The sequence below is a fragment of the Pleurodeles waltl genome, chromosome 7 (genome assembly GCF_031143425.1).
Source record: "Pleurodeles waltl isolate 20211129_DDA chromosome 7, aPleWal1.hap1.20221129, whole genome shotgun sequence".
NCBI lineage: Eukaryota > Metazoa > Chordata > Amphibia > Caudata > Salamandridae > Pleurodeles > Pleurodeles waltl.
In genome coordinates, this window is record NC_090446.1 from 869,724,721 (window position 1) to 869,737,204 (window position 12,484).

Below are 12,484 nucleotides of genomic sequence, written 5' to 3' on the forward strand. Positions count from 1 at the left end.
TGCTTAATGCATGTACATGTTTGGGGAATTCAAACTTACGGTTATGCTTAAATAAAGCTAGATCTAAGAGCATTAGACTTAATTAGTATGTTTTTGACAAAAGTTCTTTGTGAAAGATGGAATAGATCTAATTGTTTGTGAAACATCCACATTCTGTGTACTTTTGACTCTTATCTAAAAAAAATAGAAAACTGTGGTGAGAAGTATTAAGAGAGCCCACGCCTTTTCTCTTTTACGGGACTCAGCACTGCCCTGAAAAGAACCATTTGTAAAAAAAAAAAAAAAGAGGGTGGCAATTTTATTCTGCTTTCGTGGCCGCTATGTTCCTGCATTGCTCATGAGTACAGCAGCAGCCCTACCTCAAGACTATTTACTGGAGACTGTTGCTCCCATCTCATTAAACCACACCCTCTCAAGAGGACAGTTAGTGGTATCCATGGTAGTCTCGACCCCAACATGTTGTCACAACACAAATCTTTCCTTCAAAAGAACAACATGAAAATAAGTGGAAAACTACAATGAAATAACTTGCCTTTTAAATGTTATTATTACTAAAGATTAAATAGTCAATATTTTCAGTGCAGCTATAAATGAAGTGTGTTTTGTCGATATTAATAAAATGCAACAAATGCAGGATCTTGTGTCAAAGTTAAGTGCATGTTGTGATTTTGGTACGAAAGATTGGGGCCTGAAGCTATTGGCATCACAGTGTCTTCCAGAACCCCTGCTATCTTGTCATTAATAGTCAGGGACAAAGGGTCATCGAATTAACCCTCCTTCATAAGCAAGCAACATCTCACCGATTGCTTCTTTTGCACCAGTGTTGGTCCCGCTTTATTCTTCTTGTCATGTGGTTGCCTTTGCTCATTGTGCTTATCTTGGTTACCTTATTGGTAGATCTCACCATTCTTACTGGAGCTTTGCTTGTTGTGTCATTAGGATCAGATTGGGTTTACTGTTGTGTGCTGCATGGCATGGGTGCTAAAGTGCAAGTGGACTGTATTGTGTAAGATGTTGTTGCCCGTGGAAGTTCATTTTGTTTCATCCTACCACTAAGGCATCCATTTCTACCTATGCTTCTCAGCCATACAGGAAGCTTTATGAATATCTCAGCATCCTTAGCTGTAAATATGTGATCTTCTTTAGGAAAGCAAGTCACGCCCTTATGTCCTACAGACATACTTGTAACACCTCCACACAAGACTGTACAATACTCAAGATGGTGTCCTATCCTGGTATTTTCTACCACAAATGTCTAGTACATGTAGTGGTGGATGGTGATGCTGGTACCCTGTGTATGTTGAACCGTAACTGTTCAACCACTCTTGCATCACCGTTATAGAAGTCACCTACTGCAATCCTTTTTCACTCCTTCTCTGTGATATGCTTGAGCACTGCATTTTTTTCATTTATGTTTCTGATTGGGAACTTGGTAGCCTCGCTTCTATCATTGTTTATTTTGGCCAGCAGATCAGCACTTCCTACAGGGACCTTTTGCTTCTCTGGGCATCCATGTGCATCACCAAATCGGTGGGTGGCAATGCCATCATCTGACTACAGACAAAAATGGTTTTGTGGTTCCGTAACATTGGCTAGATCAACTCTGTGCAACTGGACTCAAAGTGAATCTCACAGAAGAGGCACAGCAAAGTCACAAAGTTTGTATGATTGTTTGTATCTCTGGGCAGAGAGGAGGTGGCTTGGCATTGTCTGAACTGTTCCTTTCTGTGCAGGGCTAAACCTGATCTGGATATGGTTGGTTCTTCTCCAGCACCACGATAAACAGTAAACAATTGATTGGAATGAGACCCAAAGTAATTACCAGTGGTTGACATTAATGCAAGCATTTCATAGGTCATTCACTTTTCCTTTTTTCAAAAATAATTAGGTGCCTAAAGCCACTCCACATCGAAGGGTTAAATGGCCGTCATGCTAGATCATTTCCTGTAGTCTGAAGGGCAGCTGACATTTAGTTTCCTGAATCCGCCCTTAACTTCAGTGCTCTGGAGGAGGGGTGTGGTGACTCTTGCATATCACAGCACAATGCGCCCTGTACCTAACCAAATTACTGCCATGAACGTCGCGGTGAGTATCAGATTTTGCTAGTTTCGTTAGTTAGGACAGAACTATATTTAGTCTTCTGGAGACCAATGTTTGGTCTTCAAAAGATACTCAACCATTTCTATTAATCATAAGTCAGTGTTTTAAATGTTCAGCACTGTCCCATACTGAGTACCTGCATTTCTTTGTTTTGAAATGGTGCGCTTGCGCACTTCTCAGGACTGCTACAATACATGTAATGGGAGAGTCCCGGCACTTTTCAGAAGCAAATGTCTACTCTGGATAGCGAGTACCAGCGCTTCTATATTTCCGTTTAAAGCGCAGCGCATAGTGGATCTTTCAGAGAAGTCACAGTGGAGTCTCGACTGTAAAGTGCTACTCCGATCTGGACAAGCCTCTTCCTCACATCTGCCACCCACCCTCAGGTGCTGCTGCGGGGCTCTCGGGGGTGACGACGTGTCCATGACAATCCCTTGGCACCAGACCTAGATACAACGGCTACTGACACAGAGAGGGGCACGTCGCACAAAGGCCCGTGCCCCGAGATGAGAATGCTATTCGGTACCTAGAAGCTCCTTTCCTCGCTTCTGCCAGTAACTAGAGACCAGGCAGCAGTAATGCTACAATCCATCCTTACCTGTTCAAGAATGTCACCTGCTTGCGAGGGGCAGAACACTACTTTCGGAGAGAGCAAAACCAGAGCCGTGGATTCAGAAATTATTTGTTGCAAACCAGGCCTATGTTCAGTCCTGTTCAATGACAGAAATACTCATTGTTGCTAGGTATAAGCAAAAAAAGGAACAATGGCAAGGAAAGCCACGCCTGTCTCTGGTGCCAGGCCCAGCAATCAGTGTGACAGGCACACACGAGACCATTTTCTGACACCCATAGATGAGTGTACTTTAAGCAAAAGAATTGTAACGCCAGTTAACTCGGGGAAGCATTCTGAAATACAGATAGACTGAAATGTTCATGAGCAACTATTGTTTTTTGTTGGGAAAAGTGGATGGGGCAGATTGTGCAGTGCTTCTACTTTTGACGGAACTATTAGGTTTCATTTCGTATTTTCGTAACCGTCATGGTTCTCACAGAGCGCGGCATGAAGTCTAATGGTTTGTAGTCTGCGGCGTCGTTGGTTGATACTGTGGATAAACGAACGTCGGTTCCGTCATCTCTATAAAACGTACTGGGGCTGATTAACTTGGAGTCTGAGCGCTCACTCTCTGATGGGAGAAGCGACGTCACTGATAGTCGGCGGATTATTCACGCTTTAGGGGACCAATTCCTCCTAACACGAAAGCCTTTGCTGAACAGCGATGCGTTCAGATTCTTATTGAACTGCGGATTTCTGTTTTGAAGCCTCCGTTTCAAGATCATGTTTCACGCGTTTGTTGCAAAAGATCGAGAAATGCGCGTGTTATGTCTTTCTTTTAACATTTTTGGGAACATCAGAAATACTCGTCGATTGGCTATTGGTTTAATCCTGAAATAAAAGGAACACGTTTAATCCTGACATAAAAGGAACACGTTTCTGCGAGTTAATGCCCCCCTCCTCGCTCTGGCACAGTTGGATGCAGTTGTATTGACGGCTCACTTGGAAGACAACAAGCAACCTGTTGCCCAACAGCAGGCTTTTCATCTGAACACTGACATTTGGCCCACAATGAAAGCTGTATTATAGTTTCGGCTGAAGATGCGAAAAGACGCCCAGCCCACCGGTCCAACCTCTCCTCTTAGATACAACTGTACACGTCGACTAATGGGACGGAGTACACGAGTCCCCTCTTTTGGTTCTACGCACGCTGAAATTCTCAGCGGGGCAGAGCAGCACGTGCAAAATAAGACGCGCCCGGTTGTGTGAAACTGCTGCATTTATCAGCTAGGACGCTGAGTGCCGCTGTTCACCAATCAGAGAAATACAAGAGGCGCACCTCCAGACCACGTGGTCCAAATACAAAGGCAAAGAGTCTCAGGCAGTCTGCGAATATATAGACTTGCATCCAAGGAGCCAGCGACGGCACTCCCTCCTTAAACCCCTCAACAGATCACTATACTCAGACCACACAGAAGTCTAACAGCGGAAACTCATCGTCCTGCAATGTCGGCGAAGGAGAAAAGCAGACTATGCCACTACTGGGATCGGGCATCGAGAGGCTATTACTGCGGGGACCAAACACCTACACGCTGTTACTCCGGGACTCAGACATCGAGGCGCTGCTACTTCGGGGTCCAGACAGCGAGGCGCTGCTACACCGGGATTCAGGCATCGAGGCTCTGTTACTCCGGGACTCCAGTGCTGCTTCTTGTTACTCTGCTGACAGTCTGTGGAGCCGCTTCTGGGCAGCTGCGTTATTCCATTCCCGAGGAAATGAGGAAAGGCTCGTTTGTTGGGAATGTGGCTTTGGATCTGGGAATGAATATTAAGGAGTTATCAGAAGGCGGAGCCCGGATTGTGTCCAGAGGTAGGAAACAGTATTTTGATCTCAATGTAAATAACGGCCATTTATATGTTATCGAGAGGATAAACAGAGAAAGCATGTGTGGACACGAGGTTCACTGCTTTTTAAATGTAGAAATAATTTCTGAAAAGTTTATGAAAGTGTATGCAATCGAAATAGAAATTCAAGATATTAATGATAATTCGCCTACGTTTATTGATGACCAAATGAAATTATTAATCCCTGAAAGCACAGTACCATTAACCCGCTATGTGCTACCCGAGGCACATGATGCAGATGTTGGGATTTATTCTCTTCAGAACTATCAGCTCAGTGACAATAAGCACTTTACTTTGGATGTAAAAAGTAGAACCAATGGAAGAAAGTATGCCGAACTCGTCCTTGAGAAATCACTCGACCGTGAGGAACATGAAGTTCACAGTTTGATGCTTACAGCTGTGGATGGAGGGGACCCCGTCAGGTCAGGCACCATGCAAATACAGATCAATGTGCAGGATGTGAATGACAATGCACCAGTTTTCAATCAGTCAGTATATGAGATCAGTGTCCCCGAAAACACACCCAAGGGGACTGTTGTGGGCAGCGTCCGAGCTGTTGATATTGACCAGGGAGCAAGCTCAGATGTTACATATTCTTTTAACAAAATGCAGGAGCTTGTTTTACAGAAATTTAAACTCGATTCAAAAACTGGAGAAATATCTTTGATTGAAAATCTAGATTATGAGGAATCTGAATTGTATGAATTTGAAGTCAGAGGAAGTGATGGGAGTCTGTCCTCGCTCTGTGAAGTTTTAATAGAAGTAATTAATGTTAATGATAACAGCCCAGAGATTATGATTTCCTCTGTGCTCGAATACGTTTCCGAAAAAAGTCCATCTGGAACAGTCATTGCTCTTCTGCAGGTGTATGACAGGGATTCAGGGGTCCATGGAAAGTTTACTTGTTCCCTGCCTCCGCACCTCCCCTTTAATTTAAAGAAGTCCATTGGAAGCTATTACAGTTTGTTAACAGATGGTATTTTGGACAGAGAGAAAACCCCGCAATATAATATAACCATTATGGTCACAGACAATGGAACACCCCCATTGTCTAAGACTCAAAGCATAAACCTTCAGATTACAGATGAAAATGATAACCCACCAGTATTTCAGCAAATGTCATTCCATGTATACATAAAGGAAAACATTTCTACAGGAACATCCATATATACTGCCAAAGCAACAGACTTGGATTTGGGGGAGAATGCCAAAATTAGTTACTCTATCATTGATGAACAAATCAGAGATAATTCACTTTCATCTTACGTATCCATCAATTCTGAATCCGGAGTCATATATGTGCTTCGATCCTTCGACTTTGAAGAGTTCAAAGAATTTCACATTCAAGTGAAGGCTAAAGATGGTGGTTCTCCATGTTTAATGAGTAATGTTACTGTCACATTTTTTATACTGGATGAGAATGACAACACTCCTGAAATGTTATACCCTTCAATACCAACAGATGGTAGCTCTGGGATGGAGATTGTTCCTCGATCCTCTCAACCAAGTTACTTGATCACGAAGGTGGTAGCTGTAGATGCTGACTCTCGGCAGAATTCTTGGCTCTCCTATCATCTACTAAAGTCCACAGACCAGGGACTGTTTACTGTTGGTCTTTACACAGGAGAAATTAGGACAGCCCGAATAATTATGGAAAAGGATGCCATAAAACAATTCCTCGTGGTCTTAGTGAAGGACAATGGGAAGACTCCTCTGTCTTCATCAGTTACAGTCACCATAGTGTTGGCAGACAATATGTCGGAAATGCTTCATGATATAAGTAAACCTTCTGTTGCCACAGACATTGAGTCATATGTAACACTGTATTTAGTGATTGCTGTTGCTGTTGTTTCTTTCTTGTTCCTTCTCCTGATTATTCTACTTGTGGCTATTAGGCTCCACCATTGGAGAGAGTCTCAGCTCTGTGATTCATCCACGATTAACTTCAATTCACTTCCCACCACTCAATTTGTAGGCATTGATGGAGTCAGAGCTTTTCTACAGACATATTCTCATGAAGTCTGTTTAACAGCAGATTCTGGGAAAAGCCAGTTTAATTTCCCTAATTCAAGCCTTTCAAACACTCTGTCAGAAAATCAGAATTGTAATAAAGAAGAACCTTTACTCATCGAAGATTTTTTGAGTATTACCAAAGAGAACCAGCCATTCATTCAAGTAAGTTTATTTACTTTGTGATATATATTCATTTAGCTATTTTTAAATGCATGGTACATACAACTATTTTATTTAATGTTTGTTGTGAATAATGGACAAGAAAAACTCAGTTGCCAGGGCTTTTCACTGAGTATGAATTATAATATACCTGAAAGGTAGAAAATAAAAATAGCTAACACACAAATATCCTTTGTATGTTTTTTATAATTAGGATTGTCTAGAAATGATTAGTCTTTAGACATACCATTAACTCAGAAGAAGTAGAGTGATCACGTTTAGAAATATCAGCCTGAACCTCCCAAAACAATCTGGCTTTGTTTTCCCACTTCTACTTCAAGTCCATTTGTCTTTGGCACCGCTGTGCTTGCCGTATTTGCAAGAATGTTTACTTCTGAGGGCAGTATACGTTGGTTTGCTGGGTTGTACTCCTTAGTTCAGTTACTTCTTTGTCGGACTGAGTCCATTCTATTTACTATTAACATGGGCCCATGATTTGTCACACTTTGTTTGCCTGTATCTGTTATTGACACTAGAAATAATTTATGTCACAAACTATTTTCTACTGGCCTCATTTAATTTATTTAATTTAAATTGCATCTGGGAAGTACTTTACTTATATGTACACCATGATTGGTTGCACATATTATTGGTACTGCCATCAATGGAAACCATTTTACCCCCTTTTGTATGTGGATTCATAAAAGGCTTATTATTTATATCGTTTTTTTTTTTCCAATCATGGTTTGGGGATCTTTAAAGTGGTTCCTCACATTGTTGTAGTGTGTTGGGATTTTGTGGCTGGTCCACATGGTCTTGTTGTCAAAATCAGTGTGAATGCGACATCCGCTGCAAGTCCTGTGCCTGAATCATTGCAGAGATCTTAATGACAACACACATTCATATGTCATATTTGTGTTCATCAATTTCATTTGTATTATATAACGTGATTTTCAGCTTCTATTATCATTCAAGTAAGTTCATGTTTCCAACCACTGTCTCTAGTTCAGTTGCCGTGTTTCAGTATTCAGTTAATTTTACGCTTCCTCAAGGGATTCATGCAAGGACCAATAAGCAAGTATCTTGCACTTTTCATTTTCTGCATGTTATAAAGGATTGGTGGACCAGTTATCATCTGTACATAAAAACATTCACCAGGAAGTCTCAAGGATTATGGGAATGACTCCATACAATGCCATTGTTGTTAACCTGTGATGTTGTCCTTATTCCTTCTGACCTATGGATATCATTGTCATAATGACAGCCCTAAACCACCATGCAGTGCTTAACCATTGTCAGAACTTCTATGATTCTGCGGCATAGAGGACCAAATTATTTTGCAAGCTTGAATAGATATTGTAGCAAATTGCACACTGTGCCACATATTTTCTGGCAGTATTATTTTCATCAGTTTGTGCATGAAATCAATTTTTGCGAAATCTGTAAATAAAATAGTCAAACTAGTAAACCCATAATTATGTAGTAAATGCTGCATCCACATAATTGTGTAAATCCACCGCCCCTTACAATTGTCCATTGTTTAATTTGCAATGTATTAATAAAAGATAATACCTAAATATTGTAACCAGTGCCAAATGTTAGTTGCTTATTAAAGAAATCAGTTTGATGATGGTTATCACAGGAGTGGGCGAAATTTGCATAATTTGCTTTAGCGTTATTTGGGAAAAATGTACCTTAATGTACATGTATTTATGAGAAATGCAAATCCGTCTTTTAGCTCTGCACTACAGATCAACACGTTTTCTCTTGTCACTGTGTAACTCAGTCGCATTTTGCTACAGAAATTTCACTCAGAAAATAGAAATGGCATGTGCAGTGCCACTCACACTTTAGCAGTTATTTCTACACACTTGTTGTAATATTGTATTGCAAATGGTACATATTTATACATGGTGTTATGGTGTAACTTCGTGAATTTTGTGCATCAAGTTTAACCCAAAATGCCTGAAATTATGGGATTTATACTAGCGTAATTTAAATGTTGGCCTGTTCTAGTTATCACAATCCTGAAATGAAACAATGAAGGGTCATCCTGGCTATTACCCAGGATTAAAGTTGCTATGTTAAACCCTATGCCCCTGCATGAAAATTCAAAGCCTTTTCATTTTTTTCTGAGTTTGTGACATTTGAATTGATTTTTAAGGTGATTTATCTCCACCTCAATTTCTGTCAATGACTGAACATTTATTAGCCTATTCATATTTTTCTCTTTAATGCCACTATACCAGGTGGTATGAGAGTGCCTTACATAGACTATACAAGGGAATATGATAAAAACAACATTAGAGGAAGGTCTATTGTATCTTGGGTATTTCATGGAGGGTACATAAGACATCCAAAAGGACAGAAGACAGAATTTATTTACGATATGGTAAAACAGGGAAAGGATACCCTATCTTAATGGTCTAATCTGGCAAGGAGCCACATAGTGTGTGTAGATCCCACTACATGAACATTGTAGGTGAGGTTAGAGGTGGGCTAACCAACAAATTAACAGGGAGAATCCAACTAGAGCTAACCGTAGGGTCTCGCTTGGCTTTTAGAGGCCATGCTTGAGCTGAACCCTAAAATGTTTGCTCTGTAAATCATACAAAAAACATCACATAAAATGTGATAAAGCCTCTTCAAAATTCAAAAACATGTATTTGTTTAACAAGTTAAATTTTTGACATGAATATGTCACGTTATAGCGCTGCACTGAGATGTACTTAATAAAAGTGATCTTTTTTAAAACTGAACTTAGAACCATTCCTGCCCCTGGCCCACCTTGGTGACAGTGTTATTAGTGAACTAACGAGACAAGACTGTTTTCATGTAAACCCTGTATGTGGCCCAGATTATTATCAACACACTGTGCTCCTTTTTTTACTCATAGTTCAAACCTCGTGATTGTGTGGCTATACTCCCACCCTAAATAAATGGGCCCAAAGTTGTTCTGCCCACCAGTGGGCAGATGGGTCAATTACCCCTCATCCACACCCGAGGGGGCAGAAAGTCTACTAGATGCCAGGGAATAAACAAACAAATAGTGTGGTGGTTGCTACCAACCAGTATGGGCTTGGTTATGCCCCCACCCCAACTGAAGGGGGTAACAGTCTTTCAGCTCTCCCCGGCATACTAAAACATCTTATCCCATGGCAAGCAAGAGGACATTTGATTATTTTGGCTTTTGGTTTTACATTTGGGCCATGAGAGCTAGGCTAACACTCAAAATCGTCCTACTTGGAATGGTGAGGGCTGCACTTTTTGGACTTTTTGAAGCTGCCATGTAGAAAAATCCCAAGACCTAGACGCATCTGAAAACTAAATATCTGGGTGAGTCCAGGGTGATGTGCTTCACATGCACCCCACACCATTTCTTACCCAAAATGCCCTGCAAAAGTCCAACTTTGCTGGAAATCTCACATTTCCACATTTTAGTTATGGAACCTTCCGGAATCCACAAAATTCCTACCACCCAGCATTGTCTCATCTATACCAATAATAATTCTGCCCCACTTGTCAGCCTAAAAATGTTATTTTTCAAACTACCCTTTTGGACCCGCTTTGGTTCCCCCTCAGTTTTGACATGTTTTTGGCTCTTCCCTGTCACAGGCACTTGGCCCACCTACACAAGTAAACCCGGTAAACATTTTTACCGGGAGACTGAGGGGAACATTGGGTGGTAGGAAATGTGGGAAAAATGTGATATTTTTTTTTTAGCTAAATTTGAGGTTTGCTGAGGATTCTGGGTAAGAAAACACTGGGGGATCCACACAAGTCACACCTCCCTGGACTCCCTTGGGTGTCTAGTTTTCAGAAATGTCTGGGATTGGTAGGTTTCCCTAGATGGCTGCTGAGCCCAGGACCTACAACACAGGTGCCTCCCCCGTCCCCCACCACCACCACAAAAACAGGTAGTTTTGTATTTGATCATTTTGATGTGTCCAGATAGTGTTTTGGGGCATTCACTTTCGCGGGCACTAGGCCTACCCACACAAGTGAGGTACCATTTTTATCGGGAGGGGAACGCTGGGTGGAAGGAAATTTGTGGCTCCTCTCACATTCCAGAACTTCCTGTCACCGAAATGTGAGAAGAAAGTTTTTTTTTTTTTTTTTGCCAGATGTTAATGTTTGCAAAGGATTCTGGGTAACAGAACCTGGTGAGAGCTCCACAAGTCACCCCATCCTAGATTTCCCTAGGTGTCTAGATTTAAAAAATGCACAGGTCTGGTAGGTTTCCCTAGGTTCCAGCTGAGCTATAGGCCAAAATCTACAGCTTGGCAGTTTGCAAAAAACATGTTAGACTTCAATGTAAAAATGTGATGTGTCCATGTTGCATTTCCTGTCGCGAGCATTAGGCCAGCCCATGCAAGTGAGGTACCATTTTTATCGGGAAACTTGAGGGAACACAGACTAGCAAAACAAGTGTTATTGTCCCTTGTCTTTCTCTACATTTTTTCCTTCCAAATGTAAGACAGTGTGTAAAAAAAAAAAAAAAGACGTCTATTTGAGAAATGCACTATAATTCACATGCTAGTATGGGCACCCCGAAATTCAGAGATGTGCAAATAACCACTGCTTCTCAACACCTTATCTTGTGCCCATGTTGGAAATACAAAGGGTTTCTTGATACCTATTTTTCACTCTTTATATTTCAGCAAATGAATTGTTGTATACCCGGTATAGAATGAAAACCCATTGCAAGGTGCAGCTAATTTATTGGCTCTGGGTACCTAGGGTTCTTGATGAACTTACAAGCCCCATATATCCCAACAATCAGAAGAGTCCAGCAGACGTAACGGTATATTGCTTTAAAAAATCTGACATTGCAGGAAAAAGTTACAGAGTAAAACATGAAGAAAAATTGCTGGTTTTCTCACCTCAATTTCAATATATTTTTATTTCAGCTTTTATTTTCTGTAAGAAAACCTTGTAGGATCTACACAAATGACCCCTTGCTGAATTCAAAATTGTGTGTACTTTTCGGAAATGTTTAGCTTTCTGGTATCCAGCATTGGTTTCATGCCCATTTCTGTCGCTAACTGGAAGGAGGCTAAATGCACATTAATAGTAAAAATGGAGTATGTCCCAGTAAAATGCCAAAATTGTGTTTAAAAATTTGGTTTTCTGATTCAAATCTGCCTGTTCCTGAAAGATGGGAAGCTGGTGATTTTAGCACCGTAAACTCTTTGTTGATGCCATTTTCAGGGGAAAAAAACACAAGCTCTCTTCTGCAGACCTTGTTTCCAAGTTCTTTTAAAAAAAAAAAAACTTTTCACTGTATTTTGGCTAATTTCTTAGTCTCCTTCAAGGGAACCCACAAACTCTGGGTACCTCTAGAATCCCTAGAATGTTGGAAAAACAGGATGCACATTTGGCATGGGTAGCTTATGTGGACAAAAAGTTATGAGGGCCTAAGCGCGAACTGCCCCAAATAGCCAAAAATGCCTGGCACCTGAGGGGGAAAGGCCTGGCAGCGAAGGGGTTAACCAGCTTGTGGTGAACATATATTAATAGACGCACAAACATTTCTGCAATAGGCTCTGCATGTGGTCTTGCTTAGATACACATTTAACGATGTTGGGCACTTCTCAAGGTCCTCGTTCCTCTGTTTGTTTTTGGTTTCCGTTCTTTGGTCATACATACTAATGCACATTGATGTAAACACAGTGTTATGGTGCAGGGGTTGTGTATAGCTGTTCCTTAAGGTGACGCTGAGTATTTTTGTTGTTTAGAAGCCCCTAAGGAAGG

The 12,484-nt window shown here is 41.1% G+C and overlaps 1 protein-coding gene across 14 annotated transcripts in view; it reads left to right on the forward strand.

The window, feature by feature from the left end:
- The window catches only part of LOC138245662 (protocadherin gamma-C3-like), an 830,748-nt gene that overhangs the window by 373,156 nt on the left and 445,108 nt on the right, over positions 1 to 12,484 (forward strand). The window contains exon 1 of one of the 14 annotated variants that reach the window (XM_069199430.1): positions 4,026 to 6,733. The exons of the other annotated variants lie outside the window; for them this stretch is intronic. Coding sequence (XP_069055531.1) covers positions 4,160 to 6,733 — 2,574 coding nt within the window. The 5' untranslated portion in view covers positions 4,026 to 4,159. Of the gene's footprint in view, positions 1 to 4,025; positions 6,734 to 12,484 lie in introns of those variants that run through there. 14 annotated transcript variants of the gene reach the window in all.